The 20,012-nt window shown below is 40.4% G+C and overlaps 1 protein-coding gene across 8 annotated transcripts in view; it reads left to right on the plus strand.

Annotated features, from left to right (window-relative positions):
• Positions 1–20,012, plus strand: part of LOC111562453 (potassium voltage-gated channel subfamily C member 1-like) — a 90,513-nt gene that overhangs the window by 30,266 nt on the left and 40,235 nt on the right. For all 8 annotated transcript variants that reach the window (XR_008599859.1, XR_008599860.1, XR_008599861.1 and 5 more), the window contains exons 2-4: positions 10,720–10,851; positions 12,138–12,999; positions 17,825–18,037. Coding sequence is in view for 4 of the 8 variants with exons in the window: in XM_055005469.1 (XP_054861444.1) it covers positions 10,720–10,851; positions 12,138–12,999; positions 17,825–18,037 (1,207 nt within the window). In the remaining 4 variants the exon portion in view is untranslated. The remainder of the gene's footprint in view (positions 1–10,719; positions 10,852–12,137; positions 13,000–17,824; positions 18,038–20,012) is intronic.

Below are 20,012 nucleotides of genomic sequence, written 5' to 3' on the forward strand. Positions count from 1 at the left end.
CATGTCTTCAATTAGGCAATTTTTTCAGTTGTTAATGACATCATGTTGAATTGCATCACAGATATTCTCCCGTTTTTTGACCAGGTTTATTCAACATTTTTCTTGGTTGTAAATGCCTTGTTTGATCCCACCCAGTATTCGCTCTATCTGTGCTTTTTTCCAGTCATTGCTAATACAACAATTCATTCAACGAAAAATAAATACATATTTCCACTATGTTCTAGTGTGGATCTCAGTAGTAAAAGTTTGCAAACCACTGCTATAACTAAGTTGGAGGGCAGGTGTTTTTCCCCAATATTAATCAGATCATTACCTCTGGCTGAATCCACAAACCAGCATTTCATATCTTTTTCTGGAAGTCCTTTTAACAAACATCACACAAATATAAATAAGATCACATTATTATACACCATTATGGGATAAAACTATAGCCTTACTTAATTGATGCTGATAGAGAATACATTGGACTTTATGACAGTTATCTGGTTCATGTGATGGACCTTGCAATAGTTGAAAGAGAAGAAGAAAAACATAAACCAGGTCAAAATATCAGGATTTTGACTGTTACCACAGCTACCTCTGTAACATAAAAATCTTTGCTGCCCATCAGCATCAAAATAAACTATAGAGGGTATGCATATGATATAAAAACATCTGAGACAGAACAGACAGACTAGCAGAGGTTGAGAGGTTAGTGTTGAATATTTAAAGGGTGAAAATATTTGCCTGTTACATTACAGCAGGGATTGTCAACATTTTTCAGGCTATGCCCCTTTCATTCCATCTATTAAATTGTGTTTCGAATTCTGCTGGGTATTGTGATCTGATTGTTTAATTTTCAGCTACATCGTTTGTTTTAAAGAACAAATATGAATATATGAAATACATGAAGACAAATGAGATAAATGTTTTAGATAAGTATGAACTCAAACAAAAAAGTGCTTTCTATTCTAAAACTGTAATGTACTGTATTTAAAATTTAATAATAAGTTCACATGCAAGTTAAAGTGTCAAATGTAGCATAATTTATGGCTCCACCACCTTGAGAGTTCTGATCCCATCAAATATTAGAAGCTCAGCAGGTTGTGGCTGGTTTGCACTTGGATGGGAAACTATGAGCAAAAACTAGGTGCCTGTGTGAGTGGTTTTCAATAAGATTTTAACAGGCAAAATGCTCTTAAAATACACCAGAATGCAGGAAATGGGATCAATCATTTTCTGGGGGAGGGCCCCTAGACCCCCCATCAGCATCCGGCACAAACCAAATCTCACTCTAAGGTCTGGTCACCAGTTGGCAGCCCTGTAGCCCCTAATTTCCACCGTCTACTGTTTGCTTTTGAAGAATATGTTTGCAAATTATTATCTATTTACACACCCAGTATTAGAAATCATTTTCTGTCATATTTTTGCTTGAATGCTTTAGTAGAGTCTCTGCACACTCCTGAGAAAAATTCCTAGCACTTTAGCTGCTAACTATTCAACAGTCTCCACCAGATAGCTGCTAGTTTAATCAGTTTGGATTTGAGGAATAGGCTATGCTTGCAGTTAATTGACTATTTACACACCCAGCAGACACAGAGTGGCATTAGAAATAATGGGTGTCATGTTCGGTATTTAATATAAAAGCCTTGGTGGATTTTTTACAAGCTACTGAGAGAATTTTTTAGCTCTATAGCTGCCAATTTTTTAACCCGTCTCTTTAGATAGTTGCTGCATTTTGTGGTCTCATATGAAGTGTTGGTGTACTGTATCCTTACATACAGATTGTTACCCGATAAACTTGTTTCAGTGAATGTTTTATCAAACAATTGCCCATTTTCACAGTTTTTAGATATATTTTTAGCTGCTAATGATTCATTACAAGCACCAGATAATTGCAAACTTTATCTGTCTGCTGTTTGGTGCTTTGCAGCTTTCCTGCTGAAAATAGCTGCCTTGTGAAGCTGATGACATGCACAAAGAACGAAAGAAAGAAAGACTTGAGCAAGAAGCATAACAAAACAAAAAAAGATTAGCAAGAAGAGATGTAAGCATTCCAAGAGACGACAGGACAAGGAAGAACACAAATGAAGGAGAAAGGTATAAAAGGAATGACAGAAATAGAGGAGAAAATAGCTGAGACAGGAGGGAAAGGAGGCAGTCAGTGATGAAGAAGATAAAGAGAGAAAGCTAAAGAAAGAGAAGAGATTGTCCAGGGGAGGAGGTAAGGAAAGAGATTTAGGTCACTCTGTATGACTGACACCAGAGAGGAAATGTGACGGAAAGGATGAAGCAGGAAAGTAGGGAGAGGGAAGAGGAACTAAGGTGATGCATTTGTCTTGTAGGTTAAATAACAGGTTGAAAGTGGATGTGAAGAGTGTTTTGTGCATCGTGACATTTGCAATTTTCCTCTAAAAATCATCCAGTAGTAATTGCTGCTCAGATAATAAACAGAAAAGAAGACTACAGACACTGTGGGAAGTACACTTTATATGCATATGCTTTCTATTTTTGCTTCATCAAATAATGTTAATAATTATCCACTTTCCTTAGTTTGATCTCATTTTCATTTTTAACATGGATTATTATCATCTTCAAAGAAATAGGGTTAAAAAATGTGCTTTTTTGGGCATTCATAGACCCCTCATAACACACATACAGTACATGTGTCAGTAGTGAAGACATCATTTACATACAAACGAAACGGTTGTGGTTCTAAAATTGAGCCCACTGGAACTCCACACTGTAGTTGTTATAGCTCAGAGTCTGTATTGTTTAAATGAACATATTGCAGTCCCTCCTGGGTTTTGTGGGCTTTTTTTCAAAATGCCTGAATTTGCTGCAGCTTTTCTAAAAAATTGTGAGGTAAGTTGCGATGTTTTAAGTATATTTGTTGTGATGAAGTTACGGGAGACAGTGACAACTGCTAAAAAGTTGCATTTTTTCAGCTTTTAGAACACTTTTCAACATATTAATTGACAATATTTCTTCCTAAACTAATTCTTTAATGCTCCAACCCATTTCCACCAGCTGGTACACCACGGTGGGAAACTAGCAGCAGCAGATACTGGTTTAACAGGAAGTGGTTGGTAGATTTAAGCCACTAAATGATCATTTACTATTGAATGAATCATATTTGGACACATCTGTCAGTGGCTTAAAAAGTTAATGTCACATCCTGGTATTCACACACGTGTTCACACACACACACACGGCTCGTCACATCCATTAATGAATCTAACTTCCCTTCATTGTTTCAGAGCTTCAACAGATCTGGATCAACAGCTTCCATCACAGTGATCTGTCTGCTCTGTTTCCGCTCCTTTCAGACGTTCTCCTAGAAAAGTGTTTGTCAGTCGATGTTTTCGTTTGTATTCCACCACAATATTTCACGGGTGTGAAACAGTTTAGCTCCGCTTCGGTGAAGAACATCAGGGATTGTTTTCATGGTCTTCAGCAGTAATTTTTGTTGGTAAATAAGAGACATTAGAATTTTATGTCTGCATCTTCAAACCATGAACAAGGAAGTGAATTCGATGACGTAGGTGCGTTACGTTTGCGCAGGGGACTGCTGTGATTGGTGGAACTCACGGGAGGCAGGACAAAATTCCGGAAACGTTGCGGTGATTGGACAAAATTGCAGAATTCGTGCAGATTGGTTGAATTCCTGGAGGGACTGATATTGGTAACAAACATGATATTAGCTTCATTGTAAACGTTCTAATTCTGTCTTATTCATTATCCTGTTGGGAATTTTAACTGTTTTTTTCAGTGGACTAATTGGTCACATCCTATGCAGGTAGCAGGTTATTCAGGCAGTATAAGTTACACTCACTGACCCTGGTTGGAAAGCATTCGTGATACTGGAAATCCTGAATAAATCCAGAACATATCAGGAGAGAGCACACATTATACTCCATGATCTGCACTTGTGCTGGTTCCAATCTAGTTGAACAAAAGCATTCTATACTAAAACATAGTATTGCTGCTGGATTGTTGGCACGGGGGAAATCCATGTGAGTATGGGTCTTTATGAGGGGTTTATGAATGTCAGAAAATCCTAGTTTTTTTTAACCTTCGTCTGACTACAGTGGTACCTTAAGCCCTCATCAACAAGCCAGGCAATCATATTTAGCAGCCAACTATGACGCCAAAGGATGGTGACGATGGTTACCTGCCAAGGTGTCTGGCAGAGCAGACAGACTCACCAGCCAGACACATTTGGGAAGCATTTGGCTGGTGGAAGGTGTTTCCTCCTGAAGGATCTCATATGCAGACTGTCATCAGATAGCAGAAAGGGAATGTTCTGTTGTGGTAAAAGCCTGCTCATTGCAAATGGTGCAAAGTAGAACAACATGCAAGTGGAGGACCTTTGGTTTGGCCAATAGTGTGGGTCATGGCCTCATAGCTGCAGCCGTTGTATAGCAAATGTTAGCATGGTAGCACGCCAACAAAAGTTTTCTTGTAAAGCAGTTACAAAAAAAAAAAAAAAGTAAAGCAGTTTCCTCACTAACCCACGAGAGTCCTAACAAGCATGTTCAGTGCTAATGAATAATACTGAAGTATTGGTTGCACCCGTGTTTACTCACTACAGATCTTTTTGTTTTCTTGCTGCCTGTTGTTTGTGCGTCGCTGTGTTTGTCGGCGTGTCACAGCCATCTGTAGGTCGGTGGAAAAGTGTGAAATGATTGGCAGGAAGAGACTTTCCTCTGCAGAACAACAGCAGCGTTAGTCACTTCGGCCACTATGATGTGTTGGTGTCCGGCTGACAAAGCCCTTTAGCTGCCGTAGTGGAACCAGAGAGGAACTGTGGCCGTGTTATTATCAAGCATGAGAATCTGACAGGAACGCCGGAGACCCCAAAAAAACAGAGTTGTTGATGAAAGCCCCCAGAAAAGCAGCTTTCCGAAAAAAGGCACTCCAAAATCAAAATTAAAACATTTAAATAAAAGTTTTTTTCTCCAAGCTCTATGAGAGCTTGGAGAAAAAAACATTTACATCAGTGTTTTTATAGAACTCCAGTCATGAATTGTTTATATGTCCTCGTCCGTCCTCACAGATCAAATGTTTTAGTCTGTTTTTTTGTTGTTTTTATTCCATTGCACATTATTATACTTTGCTTTAACCATCAAACCAACTATATCACCTTGGCTATCTGTTAAAGCATGTTTGCGATAATGTTTAGATTTTCTAGATTTTTTTTTGTGCACAAATTCAAAACACAAACAAGAACAGACTGATTGACCCTGACCTAATGATCCTTTCCTAAAAGTGACTGAGTCTTTAATTCTGTAACCATGGCGATGAAGCTTCCTTAACCCTAATTAGGTAGTCATTATAAGCTAATGGCTGCAAACCAAATGATTTTAGTATTTAGACCTAAATTAACCTCAACCATGGCGTTGTCACATCATAAATGTCTGGTAGTTACTTCAAATCTGAAGGAAACTAAAGCTGGAAATTTAGTTTTTTGTATGTAAAAAAGGCTATAATAATTATAAAAATTGGTAATTAAAAGCAAAAAGTCCCACAGTAGTACAGCAGACATGTTAAAGAACAAGGGAGCTACACAAAACACTCTGGACAACTTTTACAGTTGGTGTAAGACCTGATTGCTGCACATTATAATACACTCCTGCAGACTTCTACTTCATGTTTGTTAAGTACAGAAACAAACCAAAGTATGACAGGACCACTACTGACACGATAAATGCACTGAGAGTAACTGTAAGATCATACAAACCTGTTTGAAAGCAGCTTCCAGCAGCTTGTGTTGTATCATCATAGTTTCAAACAACCCTGAAATCTCTTCACCACTTCCACTGTATAGTTTGGATTTTCATGTAGCACTTTCTTTCATCTGAAACTGTATTATTGCCCAGCTAGCTGCTGCTACACAGCCTCTAGTTTAAGCAACCAAACAATGTGTTTTTCTTGTGGTTGTCAGGTTAATATTTAGTCATCATTGTCAGAGCCGAGCCATGAGTGGCACCATCAGACAGTTTTTCAGAAGTGAACGTTAAAAGCCATAAATCAACGCCAGCAGCTACTTTTCTTCTGCAGCAGACTTGGAATTGCCTGCTGTACATTAAAGTGCAGCGTTAAGGTTTGGTGATATATTCCCAGAGATGAATTATGTCCTATAGGTCCTGCTCACCCTACATGACAAACTGATGTAATGTCACTCCGTCAGTGGAGTTAAACCTGACCTTAGAGTGTCAGCGGTGACACAGACTCAAGTTTTATCTCGCTTTCACTCAAGAGTAACCAACCTGAAGTCTCAGAGAAGCAGTTTACATTCTTTATTTATGGTACAAATGTTCTGTTACTGTTTCAGATATAGCCTGTGCAGGGTGTGACTGTAGCTATTCTGTTGTGTCAGGCTTGTTGATTTGTTGCGCTACATGTTGTCTGTGCATCTGTGTGTTGGATGCTGCTCCTGCCAACTGTGTGGTGGCACATATGTGCATGTTACTGCAGCTGATGGAAGGCTGCTCCCATCCATCAGCTGTTACAATTCTGTTTTCAGTTAGTTTTCACTGGTGCCTTCGTTAGTGTCGTTACGGAAGTAGCCAATTCTTGTACAAAATATTGTAAATCTTGTAGCGAATGGTCTTGGATGAGGGCCTGCCCCGTTTCTCTTTGCCCACCCACAGTGTGATTTCTGGCCACAATACTGGTGTGTGTTTGTGTGATGATGTACGGATAGAAATCTGTTTACACGATCACATTGTGAAGACTTCTTTTTGGCAAAAACAAGCCCCTGTAATGTGAAATAATGACTTATAGGTTATGTTAGGTTAGCATTAGATTTAGGTTTAGGTGGTGCTGATGGTAAAGATGGAGGTAAGTCTCTAGAAAATTAATGTAAGTCAATGTGAGATCCTCATACACAACTGTGTGTGTGTGTGTGTCTGTACGTGCATGTGTGTGTGTGTGTGTGTCTGTACGTGCATATGTGTGTGTGTGTGTGTGTATCCAGGGCAGCTCTAGATAGCAGTGTTAAATTAGACCATGATAATAAGCTGTGGGACTCTGTGTGCTCCCTGATGACTAGAAGAAGACTTCATCTGTCTGTCTTCATCACTGACCTGACACACGCACATGCACACACACACACATGCACACACACACACACGCACACACACACACACACACACACACACACACACACACGCACACACACACACATACATACATACTTGATAGCATATTGACACTTGTAAATACTTAAGCAAACACATATAGAAGTTTGGTATAACCAATGTAATGCACATGCACAGCATTTTAACACACACGCACACACACGCACACACGCGCACACACACACACACACACACACACACACACACACACACACACACACAATAGGAAGTTGACCTTCATCATTGACCTAGCAGACAGCAGCTGGGTGACACTTGAACATGTGTACACATGTTCATAAAAGAGATGGTTTTCTCCTGGAAATGGGTTTGTGAGTTCAGGTTGCAGCCGTGCAACTAAAGAAACTAAAACATTTATGACAGACCATCATTAATGTTACGACTTACACTGTAGTGTACCAATACAGAGTCAGATAGATTGTAGTTGTTCTGGATGAAGCCAAAATGTCACATCTTCAAGGGTTCTTATACTCTCTCAAAACAGGCTAGATTTATTTCTAATGAAGTGCATTGACAGAAATGAAAAAGACTGCATTTTTCCGCCCTAAAATTATAGCAAAAGTCAAACCCAGAAATCCACCTGGTGGGCTATAGTCCCCGACGCAACGGCCTGGGTTCTATTCCAGCTCTCAGTCCTTTTCTGCAGGTCTTCCCCCTATTCTTCTCTATACTTTCCTGTCTCCCTCTCTACTAAAATGTCTAATAAAGCCAACAAAAAGGCCCAAAAAAAAGAAATCCAACTGGTATTTCCCCAAAGAGAGAGTGTCTTTATCATGGCTCCCAGTCAGAGTCAGAACTCAGTCAAATTCGACTGTTTTAATTGGAATAATCTCTGTTGGGGTTAGTGTTACAAGATGACAAAACTGCACACAGTCAACAAGGAATTCACCTTAAAACTGTACATAACACCTATACATGTCGGCTTTTCTACAAATTCTTTCAAGATATAACATATTAATCACTGAGCATTTCACAAGCTGGCAGGTCAACCAGTGTATTTTTATTATAAAACCGAATTAACCCATAACAGCAATTTCTAAAGCCTAAATAAAGATGAATTTACTTTATCTTTTAAGGGCAGTTGGCCCACCTTGCTATAAACCTATTTCCTCTCATATCCTTTGTGGGAATTATTTATTGTTACTTATTTATCCAGGTTCCAGATATCTACCATTGGAGTAAAAGGTTTGTTGCTGAGGAAGTTTTTTGAAAATCAGTTGAGCAAAACTTAATTCAGCTTGCTGAGACTTGATGTGAAAATATATCTGTGTGTGGTGTGAACAGACTTTAACCCAAAAAGCTTAAATGTTTCACAGAATATTGATCTGATGACTAGTTTCTGCTTCCAGTATCTCCAGTGTAAGTGTCTGCTAGTTTCTCTACTTTTCTATGGCAGTGACAAAATCTGTATATGTGAAATTGACTTTTTTTCAGTATAGTCTAACAATAAACTATCAATAGATTATTTTAATTTTAAAAAATGATATATACATTGGGGCTGCACAGTGGTGTAGTGGTTAGCACTTTCGCCTTGCAGCGAGAAGATCCCTGGTTCGCGTCCCCGGCTTTCCCGGGATCTTTCTGCATGGAGTTTGCATGTTCTCCCTGTACATGCGTGGGTTTTCTCCGGGTACTCCGGCTTCCTCCCACAGTCCAAAAATATCCATCCATCCATTATCTATACACCGCTTAATCCTCACTAGGGTCATGGGGGGGGCTGGAGTCTATCCCAGCTGACTCAGGTGAAGGCAGGGGACACCCTAGACAGGTCACCAGTCTGTCGCAGGGCTACATATATAGACAAACAAGCACTCACATTCACACCTACGGGCAATTTAGAATGATCAATTAACCTCAGCATATTTTTGGACTGTGGGAGGAAGCCGGAGTACCTGGAGAAAACCCACGCATGCACAGGGAGAACATGCAAACTCCATGCAGAAAGATCCCGGGAAAGCCGGGACGCGAACCAGGGACCTTCTTGCTGCAAGGCGAAAGTGCTAACTACTACGCCACTGTGCAGCCCCAGTCCAAAAATATGCTGAGGTTAATTGATCATTCTAAATTGCCCGTAGGTGTGAATGTGAGAGTGATTGTTTGTCTCTGTATGTAGCCCTGTGACAGACTGGTGACCTGTCCAGGGTGTCCCCTGCCTTCACCTGAGTCAGCTGGGATAGACTCCAGCCCCCCCATGACCCTAGTGAGGATTAAGCGGTGTATAGATAATGGATGGATATATACATTGGTGATAAATGAAGACAAAGGTCCTCTATATTAAGTCTAATCCCTTAACCTGATCATGTTGTTTTTATCCATGACCTGAAACAGAGCTGATAAATATTAGTGATGCATTCCATGAAGGCTGTTTATGTTAGAGGACATAACTAACATAATATAGCATAAACCCCATCAGCTGTTTTCTTCTATCCAGGTTTCAGCTGATTGCTTTTAGGGAGAAGATGCCAAATATGTATCTGAGCTGACAGTGAAAGATTGCAGCGGTTCAGAACATGCAGTTCAGCTTCTGCATGAATGGGAGACAGGAAGTCGCTAAGAATGCACATCAGGTTTGAAAGGAGAGGAGAGAGTGTAGAAATCAGGCCTGGATGATAATGGTAGTCCTTGAGGTTTCTGTACATGTGTAGCACACTTTAGGAAGCATTACTTCACACACTGGAAAGACCCCAGCACATCCAGGCAGAGGACTGCATAGATCACAGGGAGACAGCAGTAAAAAAAAAAGGGGATGGGGGCTGCGCATAGAAAGATAGAGTGAGAGAGAGTGAGATGGGGTGATAAGGAGAAGCGGTGGGCTAGGGGATGCTGCAGAGAGGAGGAACTCTCATTCATAAGCAGAAAACGACTTATAATATGCTACATAAAGTATATGAATGATGTGCAGATTGCCAGGTAGCTCAGAGTGTGTCTGTGTGTGTGTGCCTATTGATCTGAGAAACAGATGATCATTGATCCTCCGCTGATAGAACGACACACATGCATGCATGCACACACACATCAATAGACATTCATCTGAGTTTTATGATACACGTGTTTTCATAATGGTGCTCACAGCAACGCCTGCTTCTCCTGAATCCTTCACGCTTCCTTTCTCTTTACATATCCTCTCTTTTAGACACACGTGCACACAGAGATACCGTCTGTGCTTCACTTCTCGTGCACACTCCATCCATCACCTCCTTCCCTCTGCCTCTCTGACTGTGTCCTTCTCAATGGGATTGCAGCAGTCAGGACGTTTGCTCTGAATTAGCAGCGTTCCTCCGCCCTCCTCGGCGTGTTATTGGTGCCCCCTTTCTGCAGCCTCTTGGCATGACTGCTGATTTCCACATACTGCAATGGCTCAAAGCCCTCCTCCTCCTCCCTGTCCTCCACCAGCAGTCATATGAACACCAAAATGCTAATGGCAAAAGGCTTAAACCTGCCACAAACATGCGGGTGTGCAGGTGTGACGATTTCCTGTTGTGTTGTTTGAATAAAAAGAAGATAATATTTTGCTTGTGGGTGAAATTTTAACACTCCTCTCCCTTCTCCATCTCCCCGTTTCTCTCTCTTTCTGCAGTATGTGGCGTTCGCCTCACTCTTCTTCATCCTCCTCTCCATCTCCACCTTCTGCTTGGAGACCCACGAAGTCTTCAACACCATCTACAACAAAACGGAGAACATGACTGTGGGCAATGTGACGCACGAGGAGGTATGGTGAAGTTGTAAAGGAATGCTGTGTTTAGTGGGATTTATTTACTGGGAGACCTCCCTTAGTGGTAATTTTTATTCTGACTGGTGAGTTTAGTGCAGAGAGTGTGTTTGGGTCATTTCAACTCCTAACACTCCTAACAGGTTAGAGCCTCTAACCTGAATAAAATCTCAACTACAGGCTAGCCAGTTTGCAGAATGTCCAAATATATCACAAACCACATTATTTAATATTGTGCATTCTAAGGTTGTTCATTTTATTGGGATGTGTAAAATTATGATCTCAGATAAAGTAATTCTGATCCGTATATTTGTATTTTTCATGGGTTGCTTTGCTTCTTGTTTTCTAAACCACAATAGCTTTTTTATACAGTTGCCTCAGTGTGTTTTCTAACAGGTGCACAGTAAAGACTAATAAAAACTGGTCACAGAAAAACCTAAGCATGGGAGTTAACATGTTGGTCTATCTGAGTACCTAAACAGTGCATCAGGGTGAATATACTAAACAATGATTATGACGGTAGGTTATTGATTAGAAGGTTGGGGGTTCAATAGTATACTGCAGGGGGATTGTGTTATTGTGTGTTTGTAGCTCTAGATCAGGGCTGTCAAACTCATTTTAGTCCAGGTTCCACATTGAGTCCAGTTTAATCTCCAGTGGACTAGACCAGTAAAACCACAGCATAATAACCTATAAATAACCACAACTCCTGATGGGTCCTTTGTTTTTGTGCAAAAATGTTCACATTTAAGGAATTATCTTTTTACAGCACATTATAAATAACCTGAAATTTCTCAAGAAAAATAAGTTTAATTTCAGCAACATTCAGCCTCAGTTTATCATTTCCGCATTACAACTTCCAGATCACAGAGTGTTTACAAAGGAACACAACATTTAGTCACCTGGAACTGCACCAGAGAAGATTTACTGGAGGACCAAAATCACAAAAGACAAAAAACAACAAAAGAAGACAAAAATTTCAAGGCAAAATATTAGAAAAATGAGACACAAAATGACAAAAGAACAATGAACAATTTAACATTTTACTTTCTGATCAAAACAACTTGTCATGGTCTAGAAATGATTTTAAAATTATAGTTTTACTAATTTACAATCTGCAGTTAATGTCTTCTCTGGAATTTTTACACTTTACAAAACCGGCCCGCCAGAGGGTCCAATCCGGCCCTCGGGCCGCATGTTTGACACCCCTGCTCTGGATGAATAAATGAGTAAATACAGTTATGATAAAGCCAACTGACCTTTCATTTCTTTCTTCCACTCTGCAGATAGTCTACGAGGTGGTCACGGATGGCTGGCTGACGTACGTGGAGGGCGTTTGTGTCATCTGGTTCACCATCGAGGTGATGGCGCGCGTCGTCTTCTGCCCCGACAAGGCAGAGTTCTTCCGCAGCGCCCTCAACATCATAGACTTTGTGGCCATCGTGCCCTTTTACTTGGAGGTGGCGCTGAGCGGCCTCTCCTCCAAAACAGCCAAAGACGTGCTGAGCTTCCTGCGTGTGGTGCGCTTCGTCCGTATCCTGCGTATCTTCAAGCTGACCCGCCACTTTGTGGGTTTGCGGGTCCTGGGCCACACTCTGCGGGCGAGCACCAACGAGTTCCTGCTGCTCATCATCTTCCTGGCGCTGGGCGTCCTCATCTTTGCTACCATGATCTACTACGCCGAACGTATCGGCGCCGACCCAGACGACCCGACGGCCGCGGCACACACCGACTTCAAGAACATCCCCATCGGCTTCTGGTGGGCTGTGGTGACCATGACCACGCTGGGATACGGGGACATGTACCCTAAGACGTGGTCGGGAATGCTGGTGGGGGCCCTCTGCGCCCTGGCGGGCGTGTTGACCATCGCCATGCCCGTGCCCGTCATCGTCAACAACTTCGGCATGTACTACTCCTTGGCCATGGCCAAGCAGAAGCTCCCCAAGAAGAGGAACAAGCACATCCCCAGAGCACCGCAGCCGGGCAGCCCCAACTACTGCAAGCCCGATGCCCTGGCCATGGCGACCGCCTCGCCGCACAGGCTGATGGGTAACGTGCTGGGGCCGGGCATGGTGGGATCCGGCAGCATGATGGGAACCGGAGACTGCCCCCTGGCACAGGAGGAGATCATTGAGATCAACAGAGCAGGTGAGTGGTGGAACAGAGCTGAGATCAGGGATGTGTGCTGTAGAGTTTAAAATTTAAAGCCCTGGAAAAGGTCCTAAGTGGACCCAACTACCATTTTCAAAGAACAGGATATAATTAACCCTCGTGTCGTCCTGCGGGTCAAAATTGACCCGTTTTAAAGTTTGAAAATGTGGGAAAAAATATATATTTTCACAGTGAAACTTCTGATGTCCACATTTTCAACATTTTTGGGAAATCTCTCAACATTTTTTGGTGGAAAAAAAGAAATGTTAAAAATGTTTCTTAAGAACATTCCCAAAAAAATATTCTTAGAATTAGAATGGCTTTATTGTCATCATACATGGCATGACGAAAATATAATATATATACATATTATAATATATTTTGGTTTGGTTTTGAAAATTTTCAGAAATTTGGGGAATTTTTTTGCAGAATTTTTGGATTTTTTTCAGACAAGGAAACAATATTTTTTGGTGCCCGTAAATAAGGACAACAGGATATGATTAAATGTCCAGCATAAACAGGGAACTAAAGACAAAACTGAGGATTTTAAGCTTCCATATCAAAATCACAAACAGCATATTTTACCACCTAAATGGCACAATTTAGTTTGAAGAATATTCTCGTTGAAACTGATTGATTTACTGACATGTAACCGGTGGAACTGATGTCAATAACAAACACAAACTGTGCTTTCATTTGATGACATATATATAAAAAACTACTACTACTACTGGAGACAACAACAGGATGTGTGTGAATAAAGGAAAATATTAACCTATTATAGTATTATAGTATTTCACACTGAAATGCAACCTTAAAAATAACATCTTTTTAACCAAAGTTCAACGTTCAAATGTAAACGTCCAAACAAATAAAGTAAACAGGATCATTTAGAAGTAAAATCTGTTAATTTCAACAAAACAACACCAAGCAACTCATCTGCTCACAGGGATCACAGCAAATCTGTACAAATCTTTCACCTTTAGCTCCACTTTGAGACCCTCAGATGTCTCTTTTAATCCCAGGATCAGTCCTTGTGATGGTTTATCTTTAGGTATTTAGTTAAGGCTGATATCAAACAGAGAAAGGCAACAAATCCTTAATATGTGAGAGGTTGGAAATAGAAATGGGTATAGTATTTTAAAGAATAATACGTTATGGAGATAGTTCATTTCTGCTCATTAGTTGACTGATTAATTGTTTAAACATTAATTTAACAAGTGTGTGAATAAGATAATGGAGCTAATTCTAATCACTGCCATATCTCCCCACCAAACACCAACATTTAAACTATTAGAATTTCATCGTGAAAGTCACTACAAAGGATTTGAGTTTGAACTAAGTGTTGGAATGGGAATGTTTGGATGTTTTGGAAGTGGTTTGGCATCACTTCACTACTTATAAAATCCCAACTTGGAGTGACTTTAACCCTCCTGTTGTCCTCATTTACAGGCACCAAAAAATATTGTTTCCTTGTCTGAAAAAAATCCAAAAATTCAGCAAAAAATTCCCCAAATTTCTGAAAATTTGCAAAATCTTCAGGAAGAAAATTCCAATAATTCCTTCAAAGTTTCCCTTAGAAGTTTTGTTTTCAAAATCCCCCAAATTTGGCAAGAAAATTCTTGTAAATGTTTTGAAAAAATGAATAAAAATCTTCCCAAAAAATCCTAAAAATATCTAAAATGATTCCATATGTATCAGTAAAACTTCTAATATTTTCTTTAAGAACATTCACATAAAAATCAACCATAATCCAGCAAAATTCGCTGGATTATGGTCGATTTTTTTGTGAATGTTCTTAAGCAACATTTTTAACATTTCTTTTTTTCCACCAAAAAATGTTCAGAGATTTCCCAAAATGTTGAAAATGTAGACATCAGAAGTTTCACTGTGAATTTTTAAATTTTTTTTCCCACATTTTCAAACTTTAAAACGGGTCAATTTTACCCGAAGGACGACACGAGGGTTAAAAAACATAATTATTTACAGCCGTCAAAGACTCTTTGGTTCCCATCAAAGCGACGAGCAGAGGTCAGATTCCAGAATGTGTATCTAAGAGGTTTTGAAGCTGTAAATAACTCGCTGATGTCCTCGTTCTTCCTGGAGTGGAGTACACTAAAATAGATTGTAATTTACGACAGGACGAGAAAGCTGAAATAAAGCTTATTACTTTCTTTGGACAAATCCATCGCTGTCCTCTCCCGGCCAGATGCTGGAGCCCTGAGGCCGACGTTCAGATAATCCTGGACGGGTCTGCATAGATGGACGGGATTCTCTCATTCCATCTCTGTTCTGCTCCGCCGTTTTAATAGACATGTCCATCATCAGCACTGATACACAGACGTACGTGTGTGTGTGTGTGTGTGTGTGTGTGTGTGTGTGTGTGTGTGTGTGTGTGTGTGTGTGTGTGTGTGTGTTGATGCTGTGTGTGTTGATGCTGTGTGTGCCTTTACTGGATTTACGGTTTATAACTATGAATAGCCTTAAGATTGGCTCGCCACCGAAGTGTCTGACAGCAAACTGACATGTAATCAGTGTGTGTGTGTGTGTGTGTGTGTGTGTGTGTTAGCGCCCTTAAATCCTTTCTTTTAATGAAGCATTTACTTGTGAAACAGCCTGGTGAAGAGTCAGGGTAATGGAAAATAATGTTCCTCTCAAAACAAGAAAAAAAACTTATTTCAAGGAACTGTTACCTTGAAATGAGTGAAAAATCTGCCAATATAGTAAGTGAAAAATGGCTTGGTAATATTTCTTGAAATAAGATATGATATTGAGAATATTGAGATCTTAAAATTAGCTGGGAAAACTTATTTTAAGCTGTATGTTACCAGGATTGTCAAGCTTAGGTGTCTTAAAATGAGCCAGATACGCTAAAAAAAAAAAAAAAAAAAAATAGCAGTTTTTCACTCAAAAATAGATTTTTGCTTTTGTGTAACCTCCTAATTTGAGATGTATTAACCCTCCTGTTGTCCTCATTTATGGGCACCAAAAAGTATTGTTTCCTTGTCTGAAAAAAAACAAGAAATCTGCAAAAAAATTCCCAAAATTTCTGAAAATTTGCAAAACCTTCAGGAAGAAAATTCCAATAATTCCTTAAAAGTTTCCCTTCAAAGTTTTATTTCTTAAAAAAAAACCCAATTTGGCAAGAAAATATTTTCAAAAAATGAGTAAAAATCTTCCAAAACATCCTAAAAATTTCTAAAGTGATTCCATATAGATCAGTTAAACTTCTAATATTTTCTTTAAGAACATTCACATAAAAATCAACCAAAATCCAGCGAATTTCGCTGGATTTTGGTTGATTTTTTTTGTGAATGTTTTTAAGAAACATTTTTAACATTTCTTTTTTTTCCACCAAAAAATGTTCAAAGATTTCCCAAAAAGGTTTGAAAATGTGGACATCAGAAGTTTCACTGTGGAAATAGATTTTTTTTCCCCACATTTTCAAACTTTAAAACGGGTTAATTTGACCCACAGGACAACACAAAGGTTAAGGCATAAGTCAATATATATTATTCAAGCTTAGGATGTAAGGGTTATATTGCTGTAAAGCAAATTTTAAAAAAAGAAAAAATTGCACCACAGTCTGTAAAAATGTAAAAATATGTCCTTCAATAGTAGACCTTAAAGGGTTAGTTAAAGTCAATGTAAGGTTAGGGTAAGGTTTGGTTAAAGTTAGGGTTCTCTGTAGTGTGTGTGTGTGTGTGTGTGTGTGCAGTGTGTTGATCATGTGACCAGGATTCCGATCACCAGCCGCTAATATTCCTCCACACCACTCCCCCTCCTCTCCTCTTTCCTTCCCTATCTTTTCCTCTCTTTCTCCCACTTTTATTATTTTCTTTTTCTTTCTGTCGTCTAATTCCTTACATTTTTTCCTCTTTTCGTTTCTCTTCTGCTGCTGCTGTTTCTCATCCTCTAATCCCTTCTCCTCGCCAACTCCGCTCTTATCTCCCTTTTCCATTTTTATTGCTTTTATGTTCTCAACCACCTTCCCTGCTCCTCCTCCTCTTCACCCACCATTAATCTTCTGTTCCTTCACCCCCCTCCTCACTCCCTCTCAACTTTCCCTTCTTCTTCTAATACGCCTCTTCCTGTGCTTCCTTTTCACAATCTTTGGCTGTCTACTTGCTTTTCCTCCTTCATCCTTTACTGTTTTCTATGTTTGTTCCTGTTTCCATACTTCACTTCTGCCCTCACTCTTAATAATCACTCATATCCTTCCTGTCATTTTTTTGTCTCCACTGCTGCCACCCAAATCAATCAATCAATCAATCAATCAATCAATCAATCAATCAATCAATCAATCAATCAATCAATCAATCAGTCAATCAATCAGTCAATCAATCAGTCAATCAATCAATCAATCAATCAAAGTTTAGACCTTCACAACAGCCCAAAGGGTGACCAAAGTGCTTCACAGTAAAAAACAAGAAAATAACTTAAAAACACTACAATAACTTAAAACAGGACAAACAATCACACTTACGGGCAAATGTAGAATAATCAATGAACCTCAGCATGTTTGTGGACTGTGGGAGGAAGCTGGTGAACCTGGAGGAAACCCATCATGTACAGGAGAACATGGAGACTCCATGCAGGAAGATCCCAGGAAGGCCGGGACATGAACCAGGGATCTTCTAGCTGCAAGGCAACAGTGCTAACCACTGTGCAGCCCGTAAAATATACAATAAAACAATAAAATAAACAGCACTAAAATATAACATCTAAAAGAAATAAAAGTAATAAATTGTCACCATGATGCTAGGTATTGAAGCCATTTTAAACAGGAAGGTTTTGAGATGTTCTGCGTCTTGTTTTCCAGACTCCAAGCAGAACGGTGATGCGGCGGCCAATGCGGCGGCCCTGGCCAATGAGGACTGCCCCACCATCGACCAGGTCCTCGGGGACGAGCGCAGCCCGGCCACCGGGGGCCTCGGCTCCACCACCAGCCGCGAGCGCTACCCTCACGACCGGGCCTGCTTCCTGCTGAGCGCCGGGGAGTTCCAGCGCACGACGGATGGGAATGTTCGGAAAGGTAGGCGGGCGGAGCTGGGGAGGCGGAGGATGGAGGGGGGCAGAGGAGGAGGAGGAGGAGGAGGAGGAGCGAGGCCCTACCTGAGTGACAGCAGTGGGCTGTCGCTGGATGCATGGCCTTGACTGATATGTACTGACAGGATGTGTAGTGTGCAAAAAACCATCAACACACACATGTAACAGCTCTTCCAAGTATCACATTACCAACACATACATACATACATACAAGGGGTGGACAAAATTATAGGAACAACGTAAACAACTCCAAAGTATTACACACAAAACCACACATCATGCAGACTATATGAAAAATATTTAATAAAGCTGCTAAAGAGGCCTACAGTTTTCCTACCACAGTAAACCTATCAGCTGACACAAACACACACACTCCCCCTCTCTCCATCAGCCATCTGAGTGACAGCTTCAATATCACAGCTCTATCCTGCAGCACACATCATGTCCATTTTTCTCTGAATGACGGTGGTATTTAATCCAGTGGTTGTGGTCATTCACTCTTTGAAGCTGCATAGTAGAAGAGTCCCTTCATGCATTTCTCCTCCATCTGTGCTGCAGAGGGACTGCAGAGGCTGCTGCAGCACTACATCTGCATCCATGTTCAGGAGACTGGATCTGCTGTGCTGAAACACACAAATATTCACAGATTTATTCATTTCTTTATTAAAATGCAGCATTGAGAGTTCACACTGATGTGGACCAGCAGAAGGATCACTCTGGTCCTCTGTGTTCATCACAGCTGAGGCAGCACTTTGTGTTTAATTGTTTTCATGCAGCTGAACTGTTTCATTTCAGAACTCGGTCCTGTTTGGGGAATATAACGTCACCAGTCAGTTCTGATAAATGGAGGTATTGGGATACAGAGAACATGAGTGTTTATTTATTTACTGTCAGCAAATCTCAAGAAAAACAAAGCAGATCAGCATCAGCTGTTTGTTCTTATGACTGTAAGTTTATCTGATATAAGAACAGTGTGAGTTACGGCTTTAGTCTGTCATGAACTGGTTTTAGAACGTGGTCTTCTGTGGTTGTATCAGTCGACGGTCATAACAGTGAGATGTGATGAGGCTGCTCAGATTGTTAACTCCGGTAGAAGGTCAGAGGAGATGGAGGGAGCATCATGGTGTCATGACCAACCAGAACAGGAAGTCGACATCACACCTGCTGATTGATGACAGAGTACAAGACTTGAAGCCTTTTTTCTCATAAACATGAAACAAGAAATACAGAAATTAGTAAGTCTAAAATTTGTGCAGTTTGTGATGTATATACTTTCTTTTGGCAAGCAGTTAGCATCTTTAGCCTCACTGCTTGATCATCATGTGACAGCTGTAATTTCTGACTGACTAACAGACATTTCCTTTGCTTCATTTGAGCAGGAAAACATCTCTCTGAACTTTATGAACTTGTTTTTAGTGATCTTTAACTGACTTCTTCTGTGGCAGCAAAACACTTTACAAAAGCCGTCAGTAACTCCTGCAGGGGCGACCCAGAGTGTCATCAGTACGACTTCCCTGTTTGATTTCCTGTTAGTTGGAACTTTGGTGGTTAAGGACAAATCTGTCACTTTCTTTGAGTGGTTGAGCCAAAGCCTGGGCTTAAATCTCACAGAGAATTTGTAGAAAAACCTGAAGAAGCTTCTGACTGAATCTGACAGAACTTGAAGGACTCATTCAGTCATCTGACATAACATACGCTCAAGCAATTCAATCACTTAGTCTACTCTAAATGGATGAATGAACAAACCATGTCAGCCCAACTCTTCATGGACTATTAGTCAGTCATACTGTACATTTGACTTCTTTAGCAAAAATTCTACCCATCTGAATCCGTTAATTTACAGGACCAGTGTGTAGGATTTAGAGGCAGCTAGCGGGGAGGTTATAACCCACTGAATACCAGTCTGTCACCCCTCACCTCTCCAGGTGTGTTGGTGCAGTGGCCACCACTTCAACATAAAG

Source organism: Amphiprion ocellaris, chromosome 19 (genome assembly GCF_022539595.1).
Source record: "Amphiprion ocellaris isolate individual 3 ecotype Okinawa chromosome 19, ASM2253959v1, whole genome shotgun sequence".
Taxonomy (NCBI): Eukaryota; Metazoa; Chordata; class Actinopteri; family Pomacentridae; genus Amphiprion; species Amphiprion ocellaris.